General features: G+C 43.6%; 1 protein-coding gene across 1 annotated transcript; it reads left to right on the plus strand.

Moving 5' to 3' along the window:
- Positions 1-199: 199 nt before the first annotated feature.
- Positions 200-26,582, plus strand: LOC131089698 (organic cation/carnitine transporter 2-like). Its single transcript, XM_058034550.1, has 10 exons — positions 200-616; positions 9,731-9,834; positions 12,953-13,107; positions 14,474-14,645; positions 15,564-15,690; positions 19,397-19,497; positions 22,347-22,561; positions 23,823-24,005; positions 24,452-24,587; positions 25,129-26,582. The coding sequence occupies exons 1-10, from the start codon at positions 224-226 to the stop codon at positions 25,214-25,216; spliced, it is 1,674 nt and encodes a 557-aa protein (XP_057890533.1). The 5' UTR covers positions 200-223; the 3' UTR covers positions 25,217-26,582.
- Positions 26,583-26,929: the final 347 nt, after the last annotated feature.

The raw sequence follows: 26,929 nt of genomic DNA on the forward strand, positions 1-26,929 counted from the left end.
ACGGCCGCCGCAGAGCAGCGCTCGGCCCGCCTGAGGCGGCCCCGCCTGCCCCGGCCCGGCCCGGCCGAGCCCCCGCCGCGCCTCCGGGCGGAGCGCCCCGGGCCCGCCTCATCGGGCCGGCCCCACCCCCAGGCCGGCCCATGGCGCGGGGCTGCGCGGCCGAGCCGCTTCCTGCCCCCGCCACACCGAGCCGCGGGACCGCCGGCCGCAGCTCGGCCGCGCCATGCGCGACTACGACGCGGCCACCGCCTTCCTGGGCGAATGGGGCCGCTTCCAGCGCCTCGTCTTCTTTCTGCTCAGCGCCAGCATCATTCCCAATGGCTTCAACGGCCTCTCCATCGTGTTCCTGGCCGGCACGCCCGAGCACCGGTGCGTCGTGCCCCGCGGGGCCAACCTGAGCGGCGAGTGGCGCAACGCCAGCATCCCGCTGGAGCTGCGGGACGGGCAGGAGGTGCCGAGCCGCTGCCGCCGCTACCGCCTGGCCGCGCTCGCCAACTTCTCGGCGCTGGGGCTGCGACCCGGCTCCGACGTGGAGCTGGAGGCGCTGGAGCAGGAGCCGTGCCTGGACGGCTGGGAGTACAGCCGCGATGTCTATCGCTCCACCATCGTCACCGAGGTGCGCGGGAGCGGGAGGGGAATCCCGGGCAGCCCCGGGGTGCCGCGGAGAGCCGCGGGGTTATCGCAGTGCCCGTGCAGATCCGCCGCGTTCTGGGCTCTCTGTCGGCACATTGATGTGCTGCTAAAGCCATGCCGAGTTTATTTTGAGGTCTTCTGTTCACTTTCATTGCATAAGAACGAGGAAGGAAACTTTTATAGTGAGGGTGGTGAGACACTGGAACAGGTTGTCCAGGGATGTTGTGGATCCTCAATGTTCATGGGCCAGGTTGGGATAAGGCCTTGAGCAACCTGGTCTGGTGGGAGATGTCCCTGTCTATATCAGGGACTAGATGATCTTTATAAGGTCCATTCCAATCCCTTAACATTGTTTGTTTCTATAATGAGCTTCCAAGTGCAGTCTGTTTCCTTACCAGCGAAACTGATCACACTGTGCAAATGCTTCTTGGTTCATCAGGTACCTGTGCAAGGGGCTGGAGCAGGGTTAGCACTGGGTTCAGCTTGCTTGGTGTGACAGAGATGTCTCTTTGAACATCAACAGTGTTTGTTTTCTTTCATTAAAACAATAAAGGCGGTAGAACTCACGAAATCACAGGGTGGTTTGTGTTGGAAGGGGCCTTAAGGAACATCCAGTTCCAACCCCCTGAGATGGGCAGGAATACCTTCCATTACACCAGGTAGTTCCAAGCCCTGTTCATCCTTGCCTTGAGCACTGGTAGGGATGGGGCATTCATAGCTCCTCTGGACAGCCTGTGCCAATGTGTCACCACTCTCACTGGTTGGATTCACCCTGAGTTGTGCAAGATACACGGGTGGGGAGGCCTGGTTTAAAGCTTTATTCAAAGGACCCTGAACTTTGCTGTGTGCCCACAGTGCCTCTGCTGTGTCCCTGTGCTCACGTGCTGGGACAGGTCATGTTTGTGTTTGTGCAGGTGTACACTGCCTGAGTCAGGTCTGGGGTGTGGGCAGCCTACCAAAGGTGAAGCTGTGCTGATTGTCACTGCTTTCACAAGATAGCTGTCCAGACGGGCAGGTTGACTTCAGAAGCAAGGAAATGGATTTTGATAAGTACTTTTGAGGAATACTTGAATTTCAATACAAGCATAGGCCTTTTTCAGAAGGCTTACAAAGTTTGAACAGTCCCATTGCCTGGACATGAGTTTCATGGAGCTGGAGCTCCATAAAAAATCTGCCATGATTTCTTGTTTTGCAAACTGGGTTGTGATCAGTGTTTGGGTAGTGATGGGTGTGGGTGCTAAATGTCCATAAGCTGATCTGGGCACAGAGGAAAGGTGGCTTGGGGAGCACGGGAGAGGAGCCATGGCAGCACAAGGGAGGATTAGAAATGGGAACACAGGAGTTGTAGGAAACTCAGTCAAGGTTTGAATGATTCTGACAAGTGCAAGGCATTGCCTCATCTGAAGAGTTGCTGTCTTACTGCAGAGGAAAGCTGCTGGGAATGTCTCAGCTCCAGTGCTGGCTGGGTGCTCTCAGGGCAGTGTGAGGCTGTTGGCATCTTCGTGGGCAGGCTTTTCACAGGGGGCACATGGGTGCTGTTTGAGTGCTGTGCTGAGATGGTGATCCTGGCTTAGATGTGCTGCCTTGTCTTTAGAGCTTCGCTCAGCTTTGGCTTGATGTTAATTAAAATGTCTTGAGCTATTGGAGTATTGTCCAGGAGTTTTACAATCTATAAGACAAGGGAGCTGCTCACATAGTGCTGAGACTCCCCAGGGCTGGCTCCTGGTCTGTGTGACTTGGCAGATGTCCCATGTCCGTGGGAGGCAATGTTTGTCTGCCCAGGCATCATGCACTGAGGCAGTATTTTTTTTTTCTCCTCTAATATTAATGCTTCTAAACGAGTTTTGCAAGAGCTGTGGCCTTTCACACACTTACAGGTTTTCAGTGTTTAACTTGTTTAATTTCTTGGCTTGGTGGTACTGCTTTCATGATTAACTAATCTTGTGTTTAGTTGCATATCTAACTTGTTGAATAATCATGAGGACCTTTGTCCCAGATTTCCATGGCTGACACTGGGAGGGGGAAGGGGGATTTTTTTTTTTAAGAAAGGTTTTTGCTGAATCTCTCATGACTTTAGAGAAACCTTGTTTACGGTTCTGCTTTTCAACAGAGACTTAAAACATTCATTTCTCTCCCACTTAAAGAGAGACTTTCATTTCTCACAGACTAGCAACAGAAGGTTGTTATTAGCCAGTCTGCAGTATTTAACCAGCTCTGGTGTAACAAAATCTCTTTCTGTCTTTTACTTTTTGAAATGCTGTAGCTCAGGGCATAAGAAGGGCTTTATTTTGGCTCAAGAAACCAGCTGTGTCATTCTAATTCCTCCATAAGTCCTGGAAAAAATGAATGTAGGAGTAGTAAAAGTTCATACATGGTAGTAAAAGGACTAAACCAGGAGTAATTAAGGGAAAAGATTAACTTCTGCCAGTCATGGCTGTTATGGGACTATACCAGGAGTAGAACTGAGCAGTGGAGTTAAGGGCATGAGTGCACTAGAAATATGATATAATGAGGTGTTAGATGATACATCAGTCAGAACATTTTAGTTCACACAAGAGTAATTCTTAAACAGTGAACCTTAAACAGATGCTGAATTTTGAATACACTTATTCATCCTCAGCTTCCAAAAAGGTGTTGTAATTGTTCATCAGTTTGAAATCAGTGCAGGTGGTGTATGCCAGATTTGCATGCTTTGTGTCTGTTTTGCTATTGGCAAACTTTAGGGCCTGTTGGCTTTTGCAGGGGAAGGATGCCCATGGTGGGACTTGCCAGGTGTCTGGAGGCTGGTCAGGTGCAGGGCTGCTGCTCCTTCCTGTGTGGCTCTTCAGAGAGAAAGTTCTGGCAGAGGTGAGGGCCCAGAGGTTTCCATTCTGCACCCCCAGGGATCCAATGCCCTGCTGTGCTGTCACACCACAGTCCCTGCAGGTGAGCGGGTTATGCCAGGGCTCCAGGGAGCAAGGGGAGGCTGCAGCAGTGACATGTGCAGGACACAAATGGGCTCTGGGGCACAGCTGCTCATCCAGAGGTTTCTGCTGGAAGGCAGAGGGGTGTGTTGTTTCACTTTGCCAAAATAAAAACACAGGCTTGTGCTAGACATTGTAATTTATACAGTCATGGAATCATAGAATGGTTTGGGTGGGGAGGTGTGGGATCTCAGCACCTCAGGACTGATGTGCAGAGTGACCGAGACCACCCTTGGGGGGCTCGGGAGTCCTGGAATGTTGCCAGAAGTGTCTGGTGGCTGGACTTTGATCCTACACAGGAGACGACACCTGTATGAGGATGGGAGGATCTCACTGGGTGAATGGTGGAGGGATAAGTTAATTAGTGTGAAACACAGGGTTTAGGATTTCTGTACAGGGGGGTCTAAAGAAGTAAGATGGAGGAATTGGGGTGTGTCCTGTCCTTCTTCTTCTTCTTGGCCTCCATCTTCTGTGGTGATGTTGGCACTTTGGGATTGGTTATTACTAAAAGTGCACTGGTTAATAAGGGTAGAAGGTATTGGGGAAAAATGATAAATATTGTATATGTAATTTCGAGTATAAAGATAAGTGACCGCCCCAGGGGCGCTCAGTGTGCTCATGGCTGGCTGCTGTGCAGACCTCTGTCGGGCCAAGAGAAAATCTTTTAGATAAACAATTAATAAACACTGGAGACCGAGAAAAGATCTGAAGCCTCTCCTCGTCCTTTGAAGCGCGGGCTGCCCAAGGCTATCCCCGAGCCTTTCCAGGTCACCTAAACAGCCGAGAAACCGACAGGGAGGGACCTCAAAGATCATCATCTTGCACCCCTGCTGGCATGGGCAGGGACAGCTTCCTCTAGAGCAGGCTGTTGCAGGAGTGGGGCCGACAGATGAATTGTAAATCAGCCCTGTGTCATCCAGGTTCAGCTCTCACCCAACTCTTCATTAATGTTAGCCACCTCCATTATTTATCATCTTTTAAAACAGGTGCTTCTTTTTTGTTGTTGTAGGTTAATATCTGCTTATCACTGTGGCTGAAGTTTCATACTCATGACTTTGCAGCCCCAGGAGCTGAAAAAGCTGTTTGCAGCTTTGCAAAAGTTTAGTATTACTAGTCTTGTCAGAAGAAGGAAAAGAAAGTCTGGGTTTCATTTAATAAGTAAATACAAATATCTGACAGATAAACAAAGATGTTTGTAAAATGCTGGGTTTTTCAAGGTGTGATTTAAAAAGCACATCATGCAGTAGTGTTTGAAATTGTACAAAGTACAGCTGTTTCTGAGATCACAACATAAAGTAAGATTAATATTGTTAAAGAATAATAGGCCTGCAGTTGATATTGTTAAATGGAAACAGTGCTCTTTTAGAGGCACTGTGGGCAGTTAGTAAAGGTAAAATTCCCTTCATGTCGCCTTTACTTTTAAATTCAAACTCACCTCAGGTGATGGCAGTGCCCTGTTTCCTTTTTCTACAGTCATCTCAAAAATGTGATGTAGGGAATAGTTCCATTTCTGCACCGGGATTGTAAAATATTTGGCAATTTCCTTCCTGTTCTATGCAAACTTTATTGCTGCAAAAATGTAAAACGGCTAGAGGAGGAAAAATTAAGCAGAATGTGTATTTTGTAGACACAGACTTCTGTTTGCTGTAGATAATAAGTTTTAATGTAACATCTAGACCTTTTAAGTATTTGGAATATACAAATGTGTTTTTAGAGGAAAGGGTGTTTAATAACACTCACAGCTTTCAAGTAAGCAGAGAATACTTGTATGGATATAAACAAAATCAGATTCAGCATCAAAGGTTGTCAGTACTTGGTTGTGTGACTTCAATCTTTTGAAGATTGAAGACTCAATCTTCAAAACTGAGATTTTTTGAAGAACTTGCCTCTACTTGCTGAGAGAAGCAAGTGGAAGGAGGGAATACAGGGTACTGGGCCAGCTTCAAAAAGTCTTGATTTTTATAAAGAAAATATTAATACATGGAACTAGCCACTTAATTTTTCAATTACACATGTTGCATAATTGGTAGGTGTTATCATTGTGCACATTCTGGGCAAGCCAGGAAAAGAGTTTTAAAAAATAAAGGAATGTGATGACACAGTATCTTGTAGCTGTAAAAATTGTTTTGTCTATAAGGCTTTTCCTTGTAGGACAGAGGTCAGATGATGCTCTTGAAGGTTTGTATTTGTCACAGTCCAGCTTTGTTTAGGGTTCTTGTAGTGGCACTAGGGAAGGGCCTTGAGTTTATGGGAGGGAGGAGATCTGATGGAGTAATTTATAGAGTTTTTATTCTTCTCAGTTCTCTCACTGGCCTTGCCTTTCTAGCAAGGGACTTGGAGACATGGTTCCGGGCAGCTGGCATGTAAGAGATCAAGCAGAACTTGGAAAATGCTCTCCTAGAAAGGTGTGTGAGTGATGGCTGTAAGTGCCTGGGACTGTTTGATACTCGAGCCCCAAACCTGGGCTTGAGAAGCAACAGCTTCAGTCCCTCTCCTTTTTGCTCCCCCTGCTTTCTGACCCAAGCTGTCCTCATCCCTGGCCCTCTCCATAGCCTGTCCTCTTTCCCCATCCCCTGTTCCCAGCTGTCCTCTCCAGCACTGGCATCAGCCAGGGATCTGCTTACAGAGGTGCCTGAGCACAGCTCAGCTCCAGCACACAAGTGAGCATTGTGCTGGCTGTCAGGCTGCTGGCAGACATCACCCCAGCCTGAGGAATGGCCTGGGAAGTAGAAAAATCACACAATATCTGTAAGATGAGTAAGAAGACAAGTTTAAACTGCAAACAGAGGATGTCCTAAAGTTATAACAAAATAGATCAGGGTTTAAACTGCAACAGAGGATGTCCTAAAGTTATAACAAAATAGGTCAGGAATGCTCTGTTCTGTTGGGTACCAGTGATGAGCAGCTCAATGCTTCACAATCAGCAACTGCTCTTTGAATACAGAGTGGAAATGTTTTTCTTGTGCTTGAAGCCCAGATACCTTGCCAAGGTTAATCTTATCTTGTCCAGTGGGGCAAAGGCTGTCACAGCTAGCAGGCTAGTTCAAAAGAACTAGATGCTAGCTTCTAAGAAGTGAACATAGCACATGGTTTTAGAGCACTAGGTCACGGTGTGCTGTGTCCAAACAGCACTGCCAGCAGCAGGGGTTGATTAGTAACTACTCCTGGGTCACTTGCTCTTTGCCATGCTGATCTAGCAGGGTTGCTTTGGTGACTTCCTCTTGGACAATGTGCAGTTGAGGGAAGGGTATGGTTGCAAAATGATCTGGAAGGATGATGCCATCATCACTGACAAGCAGTATGATAGACCTTTTAGGTGTGTCATTAATGAGTTGAAGACTTTGACATTTATTTACTGGGGCAAAGGGTAACAGACCTTAAAATCCCTTTGTTCTAATTATTATGTTTCTGTGGAGTCTGTAAATAACTGGTATTGTACAACCAGGGTAGTTCTACTTTGGAAATTTGATGTTGAAGTTCACTTTGATGCCTGGTTCAAAGTGATCTTCAGCATGGCAGCTCCTCACTGTGCTTTACAGGGAGGCCAGAAAAACAAGCTGGTAATCATTGCCACATTTGAATGCCCAGTATGTTTCCACCTGCCAGTGCAAGAAGGTTTTGGCAGAGCTGTGCTAAACATTTTAATACCGTGAACTTTTCCAAGAAAGGTCTCCACCTCAGTGATCTGAAGGAAGTGTTTGTTGTAGGACACAAACGTGCCAGTGTCTGGAAATCCAAGTGTTGTTCAAGCCTTGTGCCAAAGTGCAGGGTGTAGGACAGATGAAAGGAGGTGGTGGACTCACAGGCACAGGGTGATCAGCTGGAAAGTAATGATCTATTTAGTAATGACAGACTGATGACCAAGACAGGTTTTAGTTCTGTTATTGAGGATGTCTGGCTGCAGTAGTTGATGCAAAGATAGCTTCTTGTGAGTAGGCAAGTCTTTAGAACAGCAGGCTTTGTATTTGTGGTGTTTGTTTCTCTGGTAGGTGTTGTCATATAAAGGCATATACTAACCACTGAGACCTTTGGTCTGTATAAATTATAAATTTGATAACAATCATTTGCTAGTATTTCCCAGTTGCCAGGTGTGTTTTACTGAAGCTTCCTAGCTGGCTTAGCCTCTGTGGTCATGACAGACTCAAGATTTCTTTAATCTATAATGAAGTATAGCTTTTGTTGAATAATAGAGATTTAACTATGAATGTTAATTATAGTTCATAATCTAAATGATGTGGATAACTATAGTAAGTTCAATTCCTTACCATGAGTGGGATACATTTGTTAACACACTGGAAAGCCACAGTTCTGGAAGGAACTTCTGTAGTGATGCCTGATTGATGGTGGTGGTGGGATGTGCTGGAGCACTGCCTGGAGTGCTGGTACCTGAGCTCCAGGTGCTGTGAGGCTGGAAAGGCCTGAGGAGGAAATGTTGAGGGTTATGAAATCTGATAGAAAGAGAGATTTTTCAGACATAAAATCATAAACAGGTTTATCAATGGAGGGGTTGTGAAATGACCAGAATACAGTTGCAAAAAAGGTGCATATTGACCTTAAAAATAATACTTATGATGACTGTCTTATAAATATAAGGTAATGTAAGGGCTGGCAGCTAGAGTTAGACAGCTGATGAGAGTGTAGCCTGTGTGAATGACCATAATTTATCTCTGGAACAATTCCCAGTTCTAATTCAAAACTAGATGCTATTCCATGAAATAAGCGATGGCTCAGTTGCATTTTGACACAGGAATCTGACAATGAAAGGTCATTGCTGGTGTTGCTCATTCTGTGCATAGTTTTAAGTGATGCTCCAGCCTTAAAACATGGGCAGGATGTGGTTCTGGTGTGACTGTTAACAGGCTGAGGGCTGTGAGATTGCTGGAGTCAACAGGAGCATTCCCTGTGTGGGAGCTGGAGCACACAGCAACTGCTGTGTGTTTGTCATGAGCAGATCAAAGCATGGAAGGGTGTTCCCTTCAATGAATTGAAAAAAATAGACTCAGTTATTTGTAACTGGGGGACAAAGGGGATTAATTATTCAGGTCAGGGTGAATATTTTCATTCTGACCTTTTTAATACAGATTAAAACCTAAAATTTTCCACTGCTAAAACACCAGAAGAGGCCTTGAAGGAGCTGTTTGAATAACTACGCTCAGGAGGGTTTGGTCTCGCATCTGTTGCCTCCCAGTTCCTGCCCTGCAGGGCTGCAGCTCCTGCCCTCTGGCAGCAGGCACTGGGAGAGCTCTGGGAAACTGGCTTTATGTCCTCCAGTCAGAACATAGCTGTGAAGGAGGGGATGAGGGATCCCTGCTGGGTTTTGTCCTTTCTTCTAATATTTACACATTTTTTCTTCCAGAAAACCAAAATAGAACTAAGAGTCTTTTAATAATAGTTGTTCATGTAGATGGAAAAATAACACAAGTGCTGTTTCAAAAACATCTGACTGAACTGGGTAGGATCTTGAAAAATATTAAAGACTTTATTTAAAAAATATTTCCTTTTATTCCTCATTTTTGTTTTAATCTTGGAAATCTTTGTTTGTTTGGTATATATTTCAATTTGTATTTCAAAGATTCTAATTGAGGTTAGTTAGATTCCCAGGGAAGAATGAGCAGTCTCCTGTCTCTCCAAACCATATTAAAATGTAATAAAAGGCCTTTTCCTTCCTATATTGTTGTTTCTATGGTTCAATTTTTCTTAAATTAGGAATGTGAATTTTTAATGGGAAACATTACTATATGTAGAGAAATCAAATTTAGAAACTATTTAGAAGGTCATGCTGTGACAAGCCAAGGGGGAATGGCTTCACACTGACAGAGGACAGGGTTATATTGGATATTAGGAGGAAACTCTTCCTGTGAGGGTGGTGGGGCCCTGGCACAGGGTGCCCAGAGGAGCTGTGGCTGCCCCATCCCTGGAAGTGTTCAAGGCTGGATGGGCCTTGGAGCAGCCTGCAACAATGGAAGGTGTCCTTGGCCATGGCAGGGGGTTGGAATGAGATAGTCCTTAAGGCCCCTTAGAGCCCAAACTATTCTGTAATTCTGTTCTCAGTCCTTCCAAAGCCAGCTCAGCAGAGTTTAGGAGGGAGGGAAAATCCTGTTTATTAAAGACTTTCCAATTCTCTCTCCCTGCAGTGGAATCTCGTATGTGACAACGACTGGAAGGGACCCCTGAGCACCTCCCTGTTCTTTGTGGGTGTCCTGCTGGGATCTTTCATCTCAGGACAGCTCTCAGACAAGTAAAGTATATACACCAGAGCTGCTGGCTCTTTGATGCTCATTTGTAGGCATTTCTTGTACATCAGCTTTCCTACTAGTGTCCTTCTGCAACTGCTAACATGTCTGTTCTGTGACTGTCTAACCTGAGTGTACACAGAGTGGGTAGAGAAATGTGCTGAGCTACAACAGAATGTTACAAAGATTGTTAGTAAGTGTTGTCTACATCTGCTTGTTCTTGCAACAAAGTCACTCTACAGCAAACTGGTATTTTGTGACAGAAAACAGGTGTTGGAGATGAGTTTTGTCTGGAAAAATCTGATCAATGACATTCTCTTCTATTTACTTTGAACTACGTTCTGAGGGATCCCTGACACTTGTTTTCTTCTTCTTTTTTTTTTTTTTTTTTTTTTTTTTTAGTTTAAATTGGGATTTTTCTTTTTATAAACTATAGCTGCTTTTTCTCATTGTCAAATACAGCAATTAAGTCAATGATCTGTATTTGTGGAAGCATAAATGCTGTTCAGCTGTACTCCAGAGAAGCAAGACTTTCTTGTTGATCAGTACAAACATAGGAAAAAAGGAAGACACCATTAATTTCTGTGGTGATGCCAACAGTTGTTTGTATTTTGTAAAGCTCAGTTTTTCTGATTCTCTCCCTGGGATTTGCTGTGCATTGTGTGCAGTCTTTCTTATTCCCTGAGAACAATATGTGGTTCTCTAATTTGCTGGTACTTGCAGAGTTTCTGTTTCACTGAAACATAATCTCCATGCCACAAATCTGGCATCATTTAGAGCCTTTTCATAGCTGCCTATCAGGATGGACCAATCTCAAGCTTAGAAAGAATGATCTTTTAAAATTAACCAGGCCTCCTGTACTTCTCTCCAAAGCTATATGCTATGTTTTTTGTCCAAAAAAATCCCTAGGCAGGCCAGTGTTTGCTCTCTCTGTGATCCTGCCTCCCAGTCCTGCTCTTTCCCCCTGCACAGCCAGCAGGCTGCTGGCCTCCACACCCCCATCAGTGCAGCCTTGTTTGAGGGCCAGCAGTGTCCCTTTGTCACCTCCTCAGCCTTCTCTGTTAGGAAGTCACCACTAATGAGCTCCAGAAGCCTCCTGGGTTGTGTCCTCCCAGCATGTCCTAGAGTGTTCAAAGCCCTCATGGTGGGCAGTGCCTTTGGACATGAGGAGGTTTCCTGTGGTGCTCTGCAGCAGGTCCTGTTTGCTTTTTTCTCAGCAGGTGGCTGCAGCAGGCACCCAGCACCCTTGTCCTCCCTGCAAATCCCAACCCATGAACTCAGCTGGCTTGTCACTCATCCCCAGGCCCAGATCCATGCCCTCCCACGTGAGGGGTGATTCCCCTCTTCCCTGAGTTTCTCACCACTTCTTCCTGGTGCTGCTGCTTCAGCAGGTTCAGGTGCTTCCCTCCAAAGAGCTCCTTGTCTGCTACAAGGATTCTGTCTCCCATGGTCACTACCCAGCAGGGGAAGCAGGAACTGTTCTGGTGCCAGAATCCATGAGCTTCCTACTTCACACTCCTGGCAGTCTCCTGCAGCTCCTTCCCCTGGTGGCACAGATCCTCACCAGGTGCAGGTGAGGAGCCCGACCATCCATCCATCCATCCATCCATCCATCCATCCATCCATCCCTGCAGTCCATCCCTGCAGTCCATCCATCCGTCCCTGCAGTCCGTCCATCCATCCATCCATCCATCCATCCATCCATCCATCCATCCATCCATCCATCCATCCATCCATCCCTGCAGTCCATCCATCCCTGCAGTCCATCCCTGCAGCCCATCCCTGCAGTCCATCCATCCGTCCCTGCAGTCCATCCATCCATCCATCCATCCATCCATCCATCCATCCATCCCTGCAGTCCATCCATCCATCCATCCCTGCAGTCCGTCCGTCCATCCATCCATCCATCCATCCATCCATCCATCCATCCATCCATCCCTGCAGTCCATCCGTCCCTGCAGTCCATCCATCCCTGCAGCCCATCCCTGCAGTCCGTTCATCCATCCATCCGTCCCTGCAGTCCGTCCATCCATCCATCCATCCATCCATCCATCCATCCATCCATCCATCCATCCATCCATCCATCCATCCATCCATCCATCCATCCATCCCTGCAGTCCATCCATCCATCCATCCCTGCAGTCCATCCATCCCTGCAGCCCATCCCTGCAGTCCATCCATCCCTGCAGTCCATCCATCCCTGCAGTCCATCCATCCCTGCAGTCCATCCCTGCAGTCCATCCAGTCACTTGTAGCCACCGAGGGACACCAAGCTCAGGGTCAGGAGCTTCCTCTGTCCATGAGGAGGATGGTCCAGCAAAGCTGCCTGCAGCGAGCCTCAGACATGAAGCTTGACACAATATTTGGGGGTTTCAAGTAACAGTTCTTTGTGTAATGCCCCTGACACCAGCTGTAGACCTGCAGGTCAGTGTGGACTTTCAAGCTGTGAAACCTGCACTCAGCACACCCTGTCCCAGCAGTGTGGGGCTTGCCTGGGCCAGGACAGCAGCAGCCACTCTTACAGCAGCTTGACAGGTTGAGTTTAGTTTAATTTCTTTTCTTCTTGGTTTTTGGGGTTTTGTTAGTACTTCATCAGGAGATCTTCTGGAATCCCTTAATTTTGTTCCAAAGGGAATGAAGATTGTGGTACGGGATCACTGACTGCCAATAGCATCTTCCAAATCTGAGTTTCACCTCTCTTCCAGAAGCATACCTCTCTTCCTTTCTTCTTTTCCTTTTTTTTACCTGTTGAGCTGTCAGGGGCCATGTGCTCCTTGGAGGAAGAGAAGCATTGGATACTCTTGCACTTAAAGTAACTTGTTCCTGATGATTTGTTTCCAGTCAGTAAGAGAGGAATAGTGTTCCAGCACATGCTTGAAGATGACTTAACTAGCAGCCCTTAGGATATAATTTCTCTTTGCCAGTGATGTTTTTAATGTGTTTAGAATAGTTGTGCCTGTATTACATTTCCTGAACCTCTGCTTTTTGCAGAAGTTTTGTATCTCCTTAACTATGCATATAAGTAATTTTATTTTTCTGTTTCTGTAGATTTCGTTCATGATGTTGTTTAATCATATTTTTTTTTCCCCCCTTCTCTTTCTTTTTTTAATCTGTCCATGGAAGGTTTGGCAGGAAGAATGTGCTGTTTGCAACTCTGGCAATGCAGACTGGCTTCAGTTTCATACAGGTCTTCTCTACCAGCTGGGAGATGTTTTCAGTGTTGTTTGTGCTGGTTGGCATGGGACAGATATCTAACTACGTGGCAGCATTTGTTCTTGGTATGAAAGTCCTGCTAGTCACTGCATGTGTCCTTTCATCTTGTGCTTTTCCTGCTCCTTTTCAGTACTGACTTAGGGTAGATTTGTTTTGCCAAGCAACACTGTTAAGAGTGTGGCCTCACCATGCATGAATAACTTCTCTTCTCCTTGGAAGCTTCCAGCTGATAGAGGTGCAATTTGAATTGTTTCTATGGTTTACCATCCTAAAAGAGGCAAAACCCCAGAAACTATTTGAAATAAAGTCCATCTTCTAATGGGAGACATAATACATGTGAGACATGATTTCTTGGGGATTGGAGCTAGATGATCTTTAAGGTCCCTTCCAACCCAAACCATTCCATGATTCTATGGTTTTTCTGGGATTTCTGATGTCCATTTCTAGCCTAAATACCTGTTTCATTTAAAAGTTGCAAAAGAACCAAGATAGGTAGAGTAAATTTTATAAATTCTTTAAACAGCCTATAGTAAAAATTTAAATGTCGTCATGACTTTTGCTTTGTATACTTTCAAGCTAACTAAGACCATATTTAATTATGGGGATATGAATTATCTCATGAATCTGAGATTTAAAAAAAAAATTAAAATTCATTTACCATGACTTTACTGTCCAAAGTACCAAATGGTGGCAAGAAATTATTTCTGAGCCAGGGAAGGCCAGTTCAGGGGTAAAAGCAGTGCTTAGATAAGCTCACTGCACATAGCCTGCTGCAACTGCTGGCATCTTCTTTGATTTCCATGGAAACAAGAAAGATTGTATTTTTCTTCTCTATCTCTTGATTTGAAGGTCCCAAAACATTTCAGAGGAGGGCACTGACCCCTGTTCATGCATTTAATTCCCCTGGCAGTAGTGTGGTCTTTGTAACCAACACGAATTCCATATGTCTACCCCAAAAGACAGTGAGGATTTTGGCTTTTAGATAGTCTAAATAGTCATTTAGAAGGTGATACAGGTTGGGAACTTAGTTTAGGGACCTTTGAATTATTCTTTAAAGAAGCTGGTCGCTCTTCATAAGCTGGAGAGGATTCTGGACATCAAGGTACATTTAACTGTTGAGAATGTCAGGTGATTTCAGCTCCTGAGGTAAAACGTAAGATTCTAAAATGATAAAATTACAGAAATATGAGCTACATATTGAGCTACAGAAATGCTATGTGGCCCAGTTCTCATTCTTTTACACATATAATTACCTCCATTGGTGCAGGATCACAGCATGAAGCAGCTCTGTGGTGCCTCCAGCTAGACAGCAGAGTGCTACACCCTGCAACTCTACAGTGCATTTCAAAGCCAATTGCTAGGGGTATTTTTATTAAGTGGCTTGGTTGTTATTAAGTGAAAACCTAATAATGCCTCTGCTGTTTTGAACAGGCACAGAAATCCTTGGCAAGTCAGTCAGAGTGCTGTTCTGCACCCTGGGTGTGTGCATCTTTTATGCCTTTGGTTACATGCTGCTGCCCCTGTTCGCGTTCTTCCTCCGGGACTGGCGGATGCTGCTGCTGGCGCTCACCCTGCCCGGCCTGCTCTGCATCCCACTCTGGTGGTGAGTACAGCTCACTCACAAGGCTTTAGTCTCTAGAAGGTCCTGTCTGCAGGTTTTTAAGATGATGAAGTTAATGAAATTCAGGAATGGGTAGGTGAAGGATGGATGTTGTGTCCTTTACTCTCCCAGTTGTTTAGCTGTCGGTCTGTGGGGTTGTATGTGATCTGACTGATGCCTGAAAAACCTGCTCTTCATGTTCTCTAGGCTTCTGTAAAATTAAATCTTGCTCATACTTCTGCACCAACTGAAATCCACAGGCTTTTAAGTATAGGTGTGAACTAAGGGCAGAAGGAAAAAGCAGATGTTCTGGGCATTGGTAGGGTGACACAGATATGACAAACTACAAAACAATACTTGCACAGCTGTGGCACTTCCGTGTTTTCTTCTGTAGTTGTTAAAATGCTACATATGAGTGGCATGTAAAGCTGAAATAGTCCACGTGGTGGTGGTGTTGCTTCACTTACAGTAGCAGCTGTGTTTGTGCTTCCATCTCTGTTTCTGTGCAATCGAATGACTGGGGAATTCTGCTCTCTGATTTTCCTTTCTGTCACAGAATTTACAGTTACTAATTTTATATGTGTTAGCATCTATGGATATTTTTCTTAACCTACAGCGTGCTGCCTGTGTGCTCAAATTTCTGAATTTCTTAAATTAATCCCATACTTGGATTGTTTGGATTGCTCTTTTTTCTGAGTCACTGCTAATTCCTTCAGCACTTGTGAAATCCATAAGGGCATATTAGTCTGGTCTTGTTCCTTACACTAGTCTGCTCTTGTAAATCTGATTTCTGTTGTCACTGCACTAATTCCTGCAAGATGTGGCATGTTTAGAGATCTTCCTGCCTGGAACAATGTGTTGGTCCCTTCAGCAGCTCTTTCTATGGAAATGCAGGCTTGTTATTGTGAATCTTCTCTGCAGGATCATTCCAGAGTCTCCACGGTGGTTGATCTCCATGGGGAGGTTTCAGGAGGCAGAAGACATCATCCGAAAAGCTGCGAAAACCAATGGCATTACAGCCCCTGATGTAATATTTGACCCTAGTGAGGTAAGACTTGTTTAGCAGTCCAGTTGTTTGTGGACTTTATGTAAAGCAATTAATTCCATACAGATGAATGGAGTTATGCCTGCACTGCGTTCTGTGCTTCTCAAGTGGGTGAAAGATCATTGTTTTCTGCTGAAAAGCACAATTCTCTTTCCCTTCATTGCAAAGCCTTTGTGGTGCCATTCCCACAGGAAGGCCAACATGCATTCTAATGCAAGCATCTTTTTCATCCAGTTTACAGCTGCCTTTTTTCCTTTTAAACTCTGTTTTTCAGGGGAGGATAATGAATTTGCGGTGCCTATTGCTCAGTCATCTACATATTTGCACCAAACAGATTCTGTGTTAATTCAGTCTGTAATATAACTCTGTATAACACAGGGCTAATCCTGGCCAATGACATTGGAAACACTGTAATTCTAGTTCATACTCAACTTCTGTCACAGAATTTACAGTTACTAATTTAATATGTTTTAGCCTCTAAAGATAGGTTTCTTAATCTACAGTGTGCTGCTTGTGTGTTCACATTTATGAATTTCTTAAATTAATCCCATACTTGGAATGTTTGGATTGCCCTTTTTTCTGAGTCACTGCTAATTCCTTCAGCACTTCTGAAATCCATAAGAGCATATTAGGATTTTAATCCACATTAGGGAAAGCAACACTTGAGCCCCTTTCAGGTGAAGTAGCGACAGATATCTTTCCCATCTCTTTCTTCCTACGTGCTCCTGTTTTCTCTGGAAATCTTCCCTTTGTCTGAGCTGAAGGGTGCCTTTAAGGTGTAGAAGCAGTTCCATAGACATTCAAACTTGACCTCAGAAAGTCAAGACAGACAAACTGTTTGTATATTCCAGGGGAATGGGCACCTGACAGAATCTGTCTGGGTAGTTGCAGGCTGACAATTGACAGTCCTTTAAGTGACAATACATATCATGAATATAATGAGTATAATGTACTCATTTGCTTTACAATGCCTCTGTTCTGCTAAGGCGAATGGGAAGCCATTAAGCTGTAGGTGTTTGCTACTGAGATTAAAACAGCTTCCCTTGTGTTGAAGTCAGCTGGGTACTGACAAAGCTGTTTGTGCAGATTTATTAGGAGATGGTAGGGCAAACATCCTGGTCTTACTGGAACAGAGTAAGAATGTCAAGAAAACACTTATTCTGATACCTTTTCCTCTGGATCTTTGTTAGAATACATATTTTCCTTTTTCTTCTTCTTCTTTCTCATGCTGTGGCCATGAAAACTCATCTATTGCCAGCAATGCAGTGGGAGAATAGAAAATAAACTCTGGCTCCAACATCTGCCTAAGATCACTGTTCCTGGAATCTTCTCTCTTGTTCTTGGAAAGAAACACTGATGAGTTTGCTGTCTCTGAATGGCGTTGGATAGTGAAGGAGCAGAAGGCAGGGGCAAAAATAGGGATTTTATTCCAGGAAATGCTGGACAAGGAGAAATGCGTTGCAGCAGGGTGGGCTGGAGAATGTGGTGTGCGCTTACAGACATGAGCACATCAGCTTTCAAAAACATACTAACTTTCTGACCATCAAAGGAAAATGATCTTGATGAACATGGAGAATTCCTGTCCATCTCTTTCCTTTCTAAGGTAAAAGTAATATTGTGGCCAAAAGATCTGCGCAGAACTCCTCTGCATCAGTGGTGTGTTTACATTGTTCTTGTGTCTGCTATCTGGAGAGCTGGAAAGCAGAAGGCTTAGAGCCTCTTGAGGGTTTAGGAAGCATGTTTATGCTGCAGAGAGGTTCTCAGAAATCTGGCTGGCCCCTTGCCTTCCTCATTTGGAATGTGTGTTTGGGATGGAGGAGCCACCCGAGCTTATGGCTGGAGAGTCCCTCCAGCCTGTGCAGCTGCAGAGCTGCAACTGCAGAGTTTTGACTCCAGAGATTTCAAGCCAGTTGAGGTCCAGCAGGTGATGAATCACAAACCAGCTGTGGAGCACAAATGGGGTCTGGTTGGTTAAGAAGGGATAGAAATGTTTGGATGATAAATTTAATTTCAAACCATCATTTTGTTTTCCCTGTCCTTCTCTCATAGCTTCTTGTTTGAGCCTGTCCTGGTAAAGATTATGTTGTCTGCTTATCCAGCTCTTGAAAGGCAAGGACCCTATTTCTCATCAACTGACTAATTGACTGCATGTTTCTCTTCCTGGTTTTGTTTTATGGTTTGCTTGTTTCTTCTTTTTTTTTTTTCCTTGTTTCTTGGCAACAAGTAGTAGCATGTGGAAAGATCATGTGATTTATGAGAAAGGGCTGTGAGCTGTGGAGTGACTACAGTTTGTGTGATGTAAGTTTGGCTTCAGGCACAGAGAAAGTTAACAAAGGTAAAGGACTGTTTGGCTTTTGTAGAAAATGGGATCGATGAAAGCAAATACACAGAAATTTGGTGTGTACCAGACTGCTATTTCATTATCCAGATCTTCAGAACTGACTGTCACTTGGAAAAAATATTCATGTTACTGCAGAGGTTTGAGAAACTCCAAGTTGCTTTATCAGAGCTGATAGTTTTAATCAATGGATTTTGTCCTCTTAAATCACCTTTTCTATATTTTGAAAAATCTTTTTCTTGGTCCCCCTCTTTAGGAGTCTAAATAAAGTCCTAATAAAAAAAATAATTCTTTTTTACTGTCTTACCAAGCACAGAACTTGTTCTCATACTTTGTGGATGAATACCCTTGCATTGTTTACATGGAAGTGGTTTTATGTTGAGAGGCTGGAAAGTTTAATGGGGAAAGAAGAAGATTGTTGTCTTTTTGTTTACATTCTTAGAAGATAATCTCAAAAACAGACTTGACAATGATGGGCACTCTTAGCTCATTAGTCAATTTGTCTTGGTTTAAATACATTACTCTTAGGTCCAGCTTGAGAAGTCATTGGCTAACTCTGCCCTGCTGCAGTTTATTGAAGCAAATCCTGTTAATTGTTGCTGTGTCTGCAATGGACAGTTTATCACTTTGTTTTCCTGATATTTGAAGACTATGCTGTGTCTTTCCAGATGTCCTTGGTCTTCTGACCCTTAGGCTAAAGAAACCCTCTACTTTTTATCAAACGTGTCACCATCCTTCTTACTCTATTCTAGTCTGAGTGCAGTTGATTCTCCAGGTGCAGTGCTCAAAACTGGATGTAAGAACCCTTCCAGCAGTGACATATAAATAGTGAATTAATACTGTTGCTTTATAATTCAAGTAACAAAAAGCAGTTGATTTGTGAAGCCTCAGATAAAGAAAATTATTACTATAGACCCATAGAATGTGCTGAGCTGAGCCCACACAGATCGTCAAGTCCAACTCCTGGCCCTGCACAGGACGTCCCAAGAGTCACACCTGAGAGTGCCTGAGAGCATTGTCCAAGTGCTTCCTGGGCTCTGTCAGCCTTGGTGCTGTGACCATTTCCTGGAGAGCTGTTCCTGTGCCCAGCCACCCACTTTCTGATAAACATTCCCTGACTCAGCTTTGTGCAGTTTCCTTGAGTCCTGTCACTGGTCACAAGAGTTAAGAGTCTCAGTCTAACTTTTAAGTCACTTTAAATTAGAGAAGAGCTTCTGCTTTCACAAATTTGGCTCTCACATGTGTTTTGTTACAAACCTCTTTCAGTAGATCAAAAGACTGAGGTATAAGTTGGTGGTAGGACTTAGTTTCATAATCATTATTTCTGCAGGAAGTTAAAGTTCCCATGTTTTGTTGTTTGCTCTCTTACAGCTACAAGATGTGAATTCCCAGAAGCAACAGACATACACCATTTTGGATCTAATGAGAACTCGAAATATCCTAACTATCACAATTATGTCAGTGCTTCTTTGGTAAGCAAGTGTGATTCAGAAGTATGTAACTTTAAATACTAAGGTGTTCTGAAGAGATACAGACAAAACCAGTTCAAAAATCAATGACTAGCTGGCTGAAACATCAAAATTCTGGTGACATAGGGTCTTCATTTTGGTGACAGTGTAGAAACACATCTGGGTTGGTGTTCCTTTGTGAACAGTCAGGCTCATCCTGAACTGAGCAAGAATCCAAACAGCTGGCAGTGGATGTGTGGGAATGCTGCCTGATCCTGGGCCTTGGGGAATGCTCTTCTGACTGTAGCAAAGTCTTTTTAGAGGAATGAGTCATACCCTACCCCCAGTCAGAGAACTTCTGCCCAGGGATCTGAACGTGATGCCTGAATAAGGGGAGACTCTTTCCATTTGTTTTGTATTGGCTCTTAAAGGGATAATGCTGCCTTTTAAGTTCTCATCTGAGATTTCTCTATATTTTCCTGATATCTGCTTTGAAGATGACCAAGCTGTCATCTTCAGCTTGGTTTTCACTGGCTGAAGCCATGCTTTATGCTCAGTTTGATTAAATGGTGGTTATTTTCCTTACCAGAAATCTTACTAAGCTGTAAACAGAGAGGGTAACTGAAAACCTGCCAGAGGCTGTACAAGTGAGGTTTAATTAGTGCATGTACCTAATGACCAAACCAAAAAGGCCCCTTAAGTGCTTGGGAGCCAACTAAGTTTATATGCTGTCTTCTTGAGCAATGTTCCTGTTCCTTAGGTGGCACAGCCTCAGAGTTCAGTCCACTGACCTGCCAGCACATACAAGATGATGTGGCATCTTAGGGCAAAGGATGAATTGGCTTATGTTTAAGCCAGATTCTCTGGCCCATAACCAAGCACAAGGCCAGGCCATAAACACACTGAGAAGGGAACTTGTGCCAAAAAAAAGCAGCTCAAAAAGAAGAGTAATGTTGGTTCCTTGCAGAAATGTCAGTAAAGTGCCTATATAATGTCTTCCTGCTCAAGTCCAGTCACTGACTCCCATGTGTGATTGGAGGTGAGACTGCCCTACTCCTCATCTGCTTGATGTGGGGCAGTAGCTCCTGGGCACAACCAGCTTTGGGTGTGTGGTTGTAGAAATCAAAGGCAAAACCTGTTGGAACAGCATTTCTGGCAGGATGAAGCAACTGAGAGAAGCACTGACATGACAGTACGTAATCCATTCTAATGGATTCAGCAACCCATACTGAAGGGCTTTTTACCACATCAAAAATCAAGTTTTATGATCGGCAAGAAGAGGCAAGGAGGTACAGTTGACTTGCACACTCTTACCTCCTCTTGCAGAAAAATATTTGGTTAAGTTGGGCAATGTTTTCACTATTCTAATTTATATGTCAGTGACCTAATCTCCTTTAATTTCCCAATATATAAAGACATAATATCTTGTGTTTCCTCACAGCACAGTTTTCCAGCCCATGGTACACTGATGGTGTATTCCATGTCATTAATGAAAAGTTCTCACCAAAAAGGGCTATAAAAGAGGATACTTGCAGGCAGCAATATGTCAGCTTTACATAGTGCTGAGTGTTTTATAATTTTGACTAAGTAACAGGCCCTTAAACTATTCCCTTTGCAGGGTTTGCACCAGGGATGAAGAAGTTTGGCTTCTTGGCACCCTAGGATGTGTAAATACCACTGAAGTTTTTCTACAAATTATATAACTATATTAAGGTTTGCCAATGTAATGAGCTGAGGGAATCTGCTACCAAAAGGGAGTTCCAGCATTACAGTTTGTATATAAAAATAACTCCAAGGAGCACGGGGTGTGAAAAACACTTCAGAACTACTTGTGAGAAGAATGGCTAAGGGCAGGGCACCACAGCAGCTGGGGGTAGTCTCATTTGTGTCACTTCATGCCCTCCCAGGCACACTAAGCAGCTTTATTTTGAGCAACTGGACCATGAAGGCTTGTCCAATATTCAGTGAGGAGGAGGAAGAGCTAATCTTTTGTCAGTGGTGCACTTGGTGCTGTACAATGGCTTTGCTCCAGGTTCTGTTGTAAGGCAGATGCTGGTGGAGATGAAGTGCCAAGTGTTCTGTGCCTCATGTTTGCACCTGGACATGTCCTCATCCACTGCCCATTATTTCCTTATTTACCACATTATACTTGTCAGTAAAGCTTAACCTTCTCTACCCAGCATCTCCCAGGACAGGACAGAGTTTGTCTCCAAGGCCAGTTGTGTATTTCTCTGTATCACATGGAAGCCAGCTGTCATCTGGCACAAAATTAGGATGGCAGTGATCCAGCCACCAGTCTCTGTCCTGATGCACTGACCAGCCCAGGCAGCCAGGCATGCCATTGTCATTTAGAATCTGCCCAGCCAGCTTGGAGCATAGCAGAGAAAATCTCAGGCTGCTTGGGGCTGCCAGGATGCCATTCTCCTCCTCTCTGACTTTACACAGAAAGCATGGAGCATAATGACCCAGAAACAATGATCTCCACCCAGAGCTCTCTGGTAAACATAATGGAAAGCTGCTGTAGGCCTAAGCAGCAGTAAAATTCAGTCGCTCAGACTTTCAGGTTAAGGCTATAAACAATAGTAAAGGCAACTACTGCATTACTGCAGTGTGAATGATCATTGCTTTCTTCCCAGGGTAATATATTTTTTCCTTTGAGTTCAAGAGCAGTCTGAAAGATCAAAAGCATCTGCATGGTTTAATTGTTGAGTTGCTGTTTCTGAGTCAGCACTTTAGCTACTTCAGAAGTGAACAAGTCTGCCAGATGCTGAATTTACCCTACACAGCCATTTCTGTGCTTGATGGAAATGTGGAAGATGTTCATGGCAACCTGAGGAAGAAGAGAGATTTGACCCTGCTATTGTTTCTTTCAGGATGATAATCTCAGTTGGCTACTTTGGACTTTCTCTTGACACACCCAACTTGCACGGGGACGTGTATGTGAACTGCTTCCTGTCAGCAGTGATCGAGGTGCCAGCCTACATCATCTCGTGGCTGCTGCTGCGCAACCTGCCCCGACGGTACTCAATGGCTGCTGCGTTATTCTTGGGAGGCTGTGTTCTTCTCTTCATTCAGCTGGTGCCTTCACGTATGGAATCATTAGTTGATCTCACATATCTATGATAGGTGAGGTGCAGGACCTTGCACGGGGCAGATGTGGAGGAAAAGTGTCCTGAGGGGACTCAATGCAGACACTCGTGTCCTGTCTTTGCCCCTTCTCCTTGGCTCTCAGTCACTGCCACAGCAGGACATTCTGACTCAGGTTGGAAGGTGGGTCATTGGCTTTGGGATCTGTTGGGATTAGAACTGTACTCCAGCTTTGCCTCTAAGCTACATCTCTGGCAGGGTGTCCTGGTAAGGTCCAGGTGTAAAACCAGGACTAGACCAACCAGAATTTGTAAATTTGGTAAGCAGAAGTTACCAAGGGGCTGCAGAACTCACTTCTCAAACAGCTGCTGTTGACTTTGGAGCTTATTTAAAGAGTTACTTTCAATGGAATCATTGTGAAAGTATTTTTGATAAGCAGATATGTTTGTACTGAATTAGTGTTGATAGTTAAAATAATGTGGAGCTACTGGGAAGGAAGGCCAAGCAACATTTATTGGATCTCAAACCATACATATCTTTAGTCCAGTTAGATTAATAGGGCTATAGAGTCATTACTGATAACAATATTGAATATAAGGGGAGGTGATGTTGCCTAGGACTCATTTAAAAATCAAAGACATACAAAATAGAATGTGCAAGAACTGCCTTGCTTATTTTATAACAGTAATATGTGTGCAGCATTCTCAGGTTTGGTGTTTTTTCCCCTGTTCTTTGAGTCAATTGGACACTGATATGATCTGTTTTGATTTCCAAATCTTAACTGTTTCAGTTAAAGTCAACTCAACTTCCTATAATTTAATTATTACAGCTAAGAGTGTTAATGGAATGAAGAATGTAACTAAGAATGTTAATGAAAAACCAGTTTTTTAGGGAACCTAAAATAAAATAATTTGTTTCAAATGTCTTACTTTGTTCACTTCATTAAAAAGGGATCTATGGCATATTTTGCAATAGCAGAGGTCTGGCCCCTGAAACCTGAGAGGATTTTAGCAGTTCTGACTCTGCTCTCCTTATTTTTCACTTGGCAGGAAGCCCTGTTCTCAAGAGAAAATGGAAACGTTGACTTCTAGTAATTTAAAAAAGAAAACATTAAAAAGAACATTGCTTATGTTTGTGGATATTTACAGGGGAAAAAGACAGCAGATATTGGAGTTAATTAGACAGGAGTTACACAAACACAAAGGAGTTAAGGGATACAGTGAATTGCAGGAGCCTAAGTCCTGACTGTGTTTGGCTTTCAGATCTCAATGTGCTGTCTATTCTGCTGGTGATGTTGGGCAAGTTTGGAATCACCTCTGCCTTCTCAATGGTTTATGTTTACACGGCTGAGCTCTACCCAACTGTAGTAAGAAACATGGGAGTTGGAGCAAGTTCCATGGCCTCCAGACTGGGCAGCATCCTCTCACCCTACTTTGTTTACCTTGGTGAGTTCCCTGGGCTGCTGGAGAGATGCTCCAGAGACTCAATTCTCTTGCCTCAATAAGGACACTCCTTACAGCTGTTTATTCCCACTCATTGAGTTCCTACAACCACAGTTATAACAACATTCACTTTGAAAGTCAGGCTGTCATGGGGGTTGATTGGTTTTGTTTCTACTGAAAGCACAAACTTACCCAGGTAAAGCCCTGAACCTTGGTACAAACATTACCACAGAACCACAGAATGGTTTGGGTTGGAAGGAACCTTATATATCATCTCATTCCACCAGACTTCCACCAGACCAAGCTGCCCCATGCCCTGTCCAGCCTGGTTTTGAACACTTCAGGGATGGGGCATCCACAGCATCTCTGGGCAATTACCAGAAACATAGAGCTGATACCGTTTTTTTTTTTTCTTTGTTTCTTTCTCTTCTTTTTTGTGTTTTACACAGGTGCCTATGATCGGTTTTTGCCTTACATCCTGATGGGGAGCCTGACTGTGCTGTCAGGAATTCTCACACTGTTCCTGCCTGAAAGCTATGGCATGCCTCTTCCTGACACCATTGATCAAATGCTGAGGGTCAAAGGGTAAGTGCCACCTGCTTTAACATCCTCTGCTCTGAGGATTGGTTTGCCTAGGTATGGTCAGAGGGAGAGGCTGGTTTTGGCAGCAAAGGCAGCACTCTGTTGAAAATACAAAAGCTTAGCTGAAGTCTTAGTCCGTCTTCCCAAGTGTAAATGTTCATGTGTACATCTCTCACTCCAAATTTATCATTTGATGACTTAATAAAAGTACATCTGAGGAATGCATTTCAAAAGTATGTTGCTTTATCAAGGTATAGGGGCATGTTGTAGGTCCTGAAAGTCTCCTAAGTGCTGGGGAAGAGCTGAACTCTTCCAGTTTAGTTCAGCTGATCTAAAAGGCACTGAGAGCATTTGGCCTTTTGCCATGGCTCTGATTGAAGATGACACATGAGCACAGATGTGCTGTAAGAAAGGGACCTTTTCACATGAAGTCAACAGGATATTAAAAATAGGAAGCTGTGTCCTTTCAGACAGGACTCTGATTTTTTTTTCTAAGTTCTCATCTGTTTTTAAAGTTATTTTATTTTTTCTTTCTTCATTCTAGGTTGGAATACAGGCCTCCATCTAGTAGCACAAGGGAATCCAAGGAGGAAGAAGAAAATCCAGAGATTTTTAAAAGCACAGCTTTTTGACGAAACTCCTATGTATTTCCTGGTGGACTGAAAGTTAAATGGACTTTTCTTCTAAAATTTATCCTAGAAAGGGCTAGTGACAACACTTTGTTTTATGTAATTTGAACCTTATTTATTAATTTAAGCACCATGTTCCCTACATTCTCTTTTTATATGAACATAAATACTTTGTAGCCTTCAGTGAGATTTTTCAGCCACGGTTGAGTTCATGCAGTAGTACCATGGAGCAGAATCTGATCAATCTTTTGTAACTTTACACATATAGTTCAGCTGAAAGATACTTGAAAATGAGTTCAAGGGCTGGCAGTGTGCCTGGATTCTTCAGTGAACCTCCTCCAAAGCTAATGCTTACATCAAGAGGTAAAAATTGCCTGGAAAAGTTGCTCATTGCTTTTGGTTCCTTGACTTCTGTTTGTGGACAGGAAACTTATTTATTATAGTGAAGGTTTATGACAACGTGCCTCTCTGTGATCTTGCTCAAATGACTTTGCATATGCTTAATTTGTTATCAAATTGAGAAAGATGCAAAGAAAGATTTTGAGCATTAATTCTAACCTGTTATGTTTTAACTCAGCATAGACTGAAAGGACTGTCTTGCACAAAGTATTTAGCACTGAAATTTTGTTCACGAAATTCACTTGATTCCAATGCTGGATTTCAACTGTACCTTCTTGGTGAAGTTGTTTACATCTGACCTTGGATGTGGCCTTTTTTCAGGCTGGATTTATTCTAAATGCAAATGGTTTCACCTGTGTGTAGAGGGAGTGGTGTTAGTTTGGCATTCTCCCTTTTCAATGTGTGGTGAAACTTTTATGTATAAATTGTTTTAATGTTTTCTGTGTAATTTGGATGATGGAAACAATTCTCCTGTCTTTGTTCTGTGTTTTCCCCACTCCTGTACACATGCACACAATTAATACATTTAGTTGTAAATTTTTATGTTAATCATGCCACTGCAGTGACCTCCTGGTGGAATGTACTGAGAACAAAACTCAGAATATATCTCTGACCCCTGATTCTCCATCTTCAAGTGTCATCTATATGATTGCTGTGAGGTCTGTACATTTTAAGTTAAGTTTCACTTAACTTATGTAATCAGCGAATTGCTTTTAAATTGTTTAAAAAACCCAACAAACCCACAAATCTTGTTGTCAGTCTGCCAAGAAACTGTTCCTTGTGTTCTGGAAGTTTGGCATTACCTGTGTTTCTTTAAATACACAATATATATGTACACAGAGTCTCATTTGTGCTATGCTGGTTACAGTGTGACAAATGTGAGTGGTGAAAGGTTTCTCTCTCATGGCACTTGTGTTTTGTTCTGTCTTGTTAAATTAAGACAATAATAATAAACAGCCTAAACCTTTGAAGCCTAAACTCTCAGGGTCCTTACTCTGCTGCAGCAGCTGGTTGGGGAAGTTTTGCATTTTCCTATGGTGTTTAAATATACAGGTGGTGTTGGCTGATTTCAGTCTTTCATTAATCAATATCCCAAATTGTGACCTTGGTAACAAACTCCAGCAATGGGACTGATGTGTACCTTGGACTGCTTGTCACAGGAAGAAAGTAGAAAATGCTCTATAGACTATAGTGGTTTGGTTTGGTTAAATTCTTCCTAACAGTGTCTTGAGCTCTAGGGTTTGCTTCACTTTTCCTGCATTTTCTCACCTCTTTATTTAGGATTTTCTTTTTTGAATGCAGCAGGGAGCTGACCAG

This window comes from Melospiza georgiana, chromosome 15 (genome assembly GCF_028018845.1).
Source record: "Melospiza georgiana isolate bMelGeo1 chromosome 15, bMelGeo1.pri, whole genome shotgun sequence".
In the NCBI taxonomy this organism is placed as follows: domain Eukaryota; kingdom Metazoa; phylum Chordata; class Aves; order Passeriformes; family Passerellidae; genus Melospiza; species Melospiza georgiana.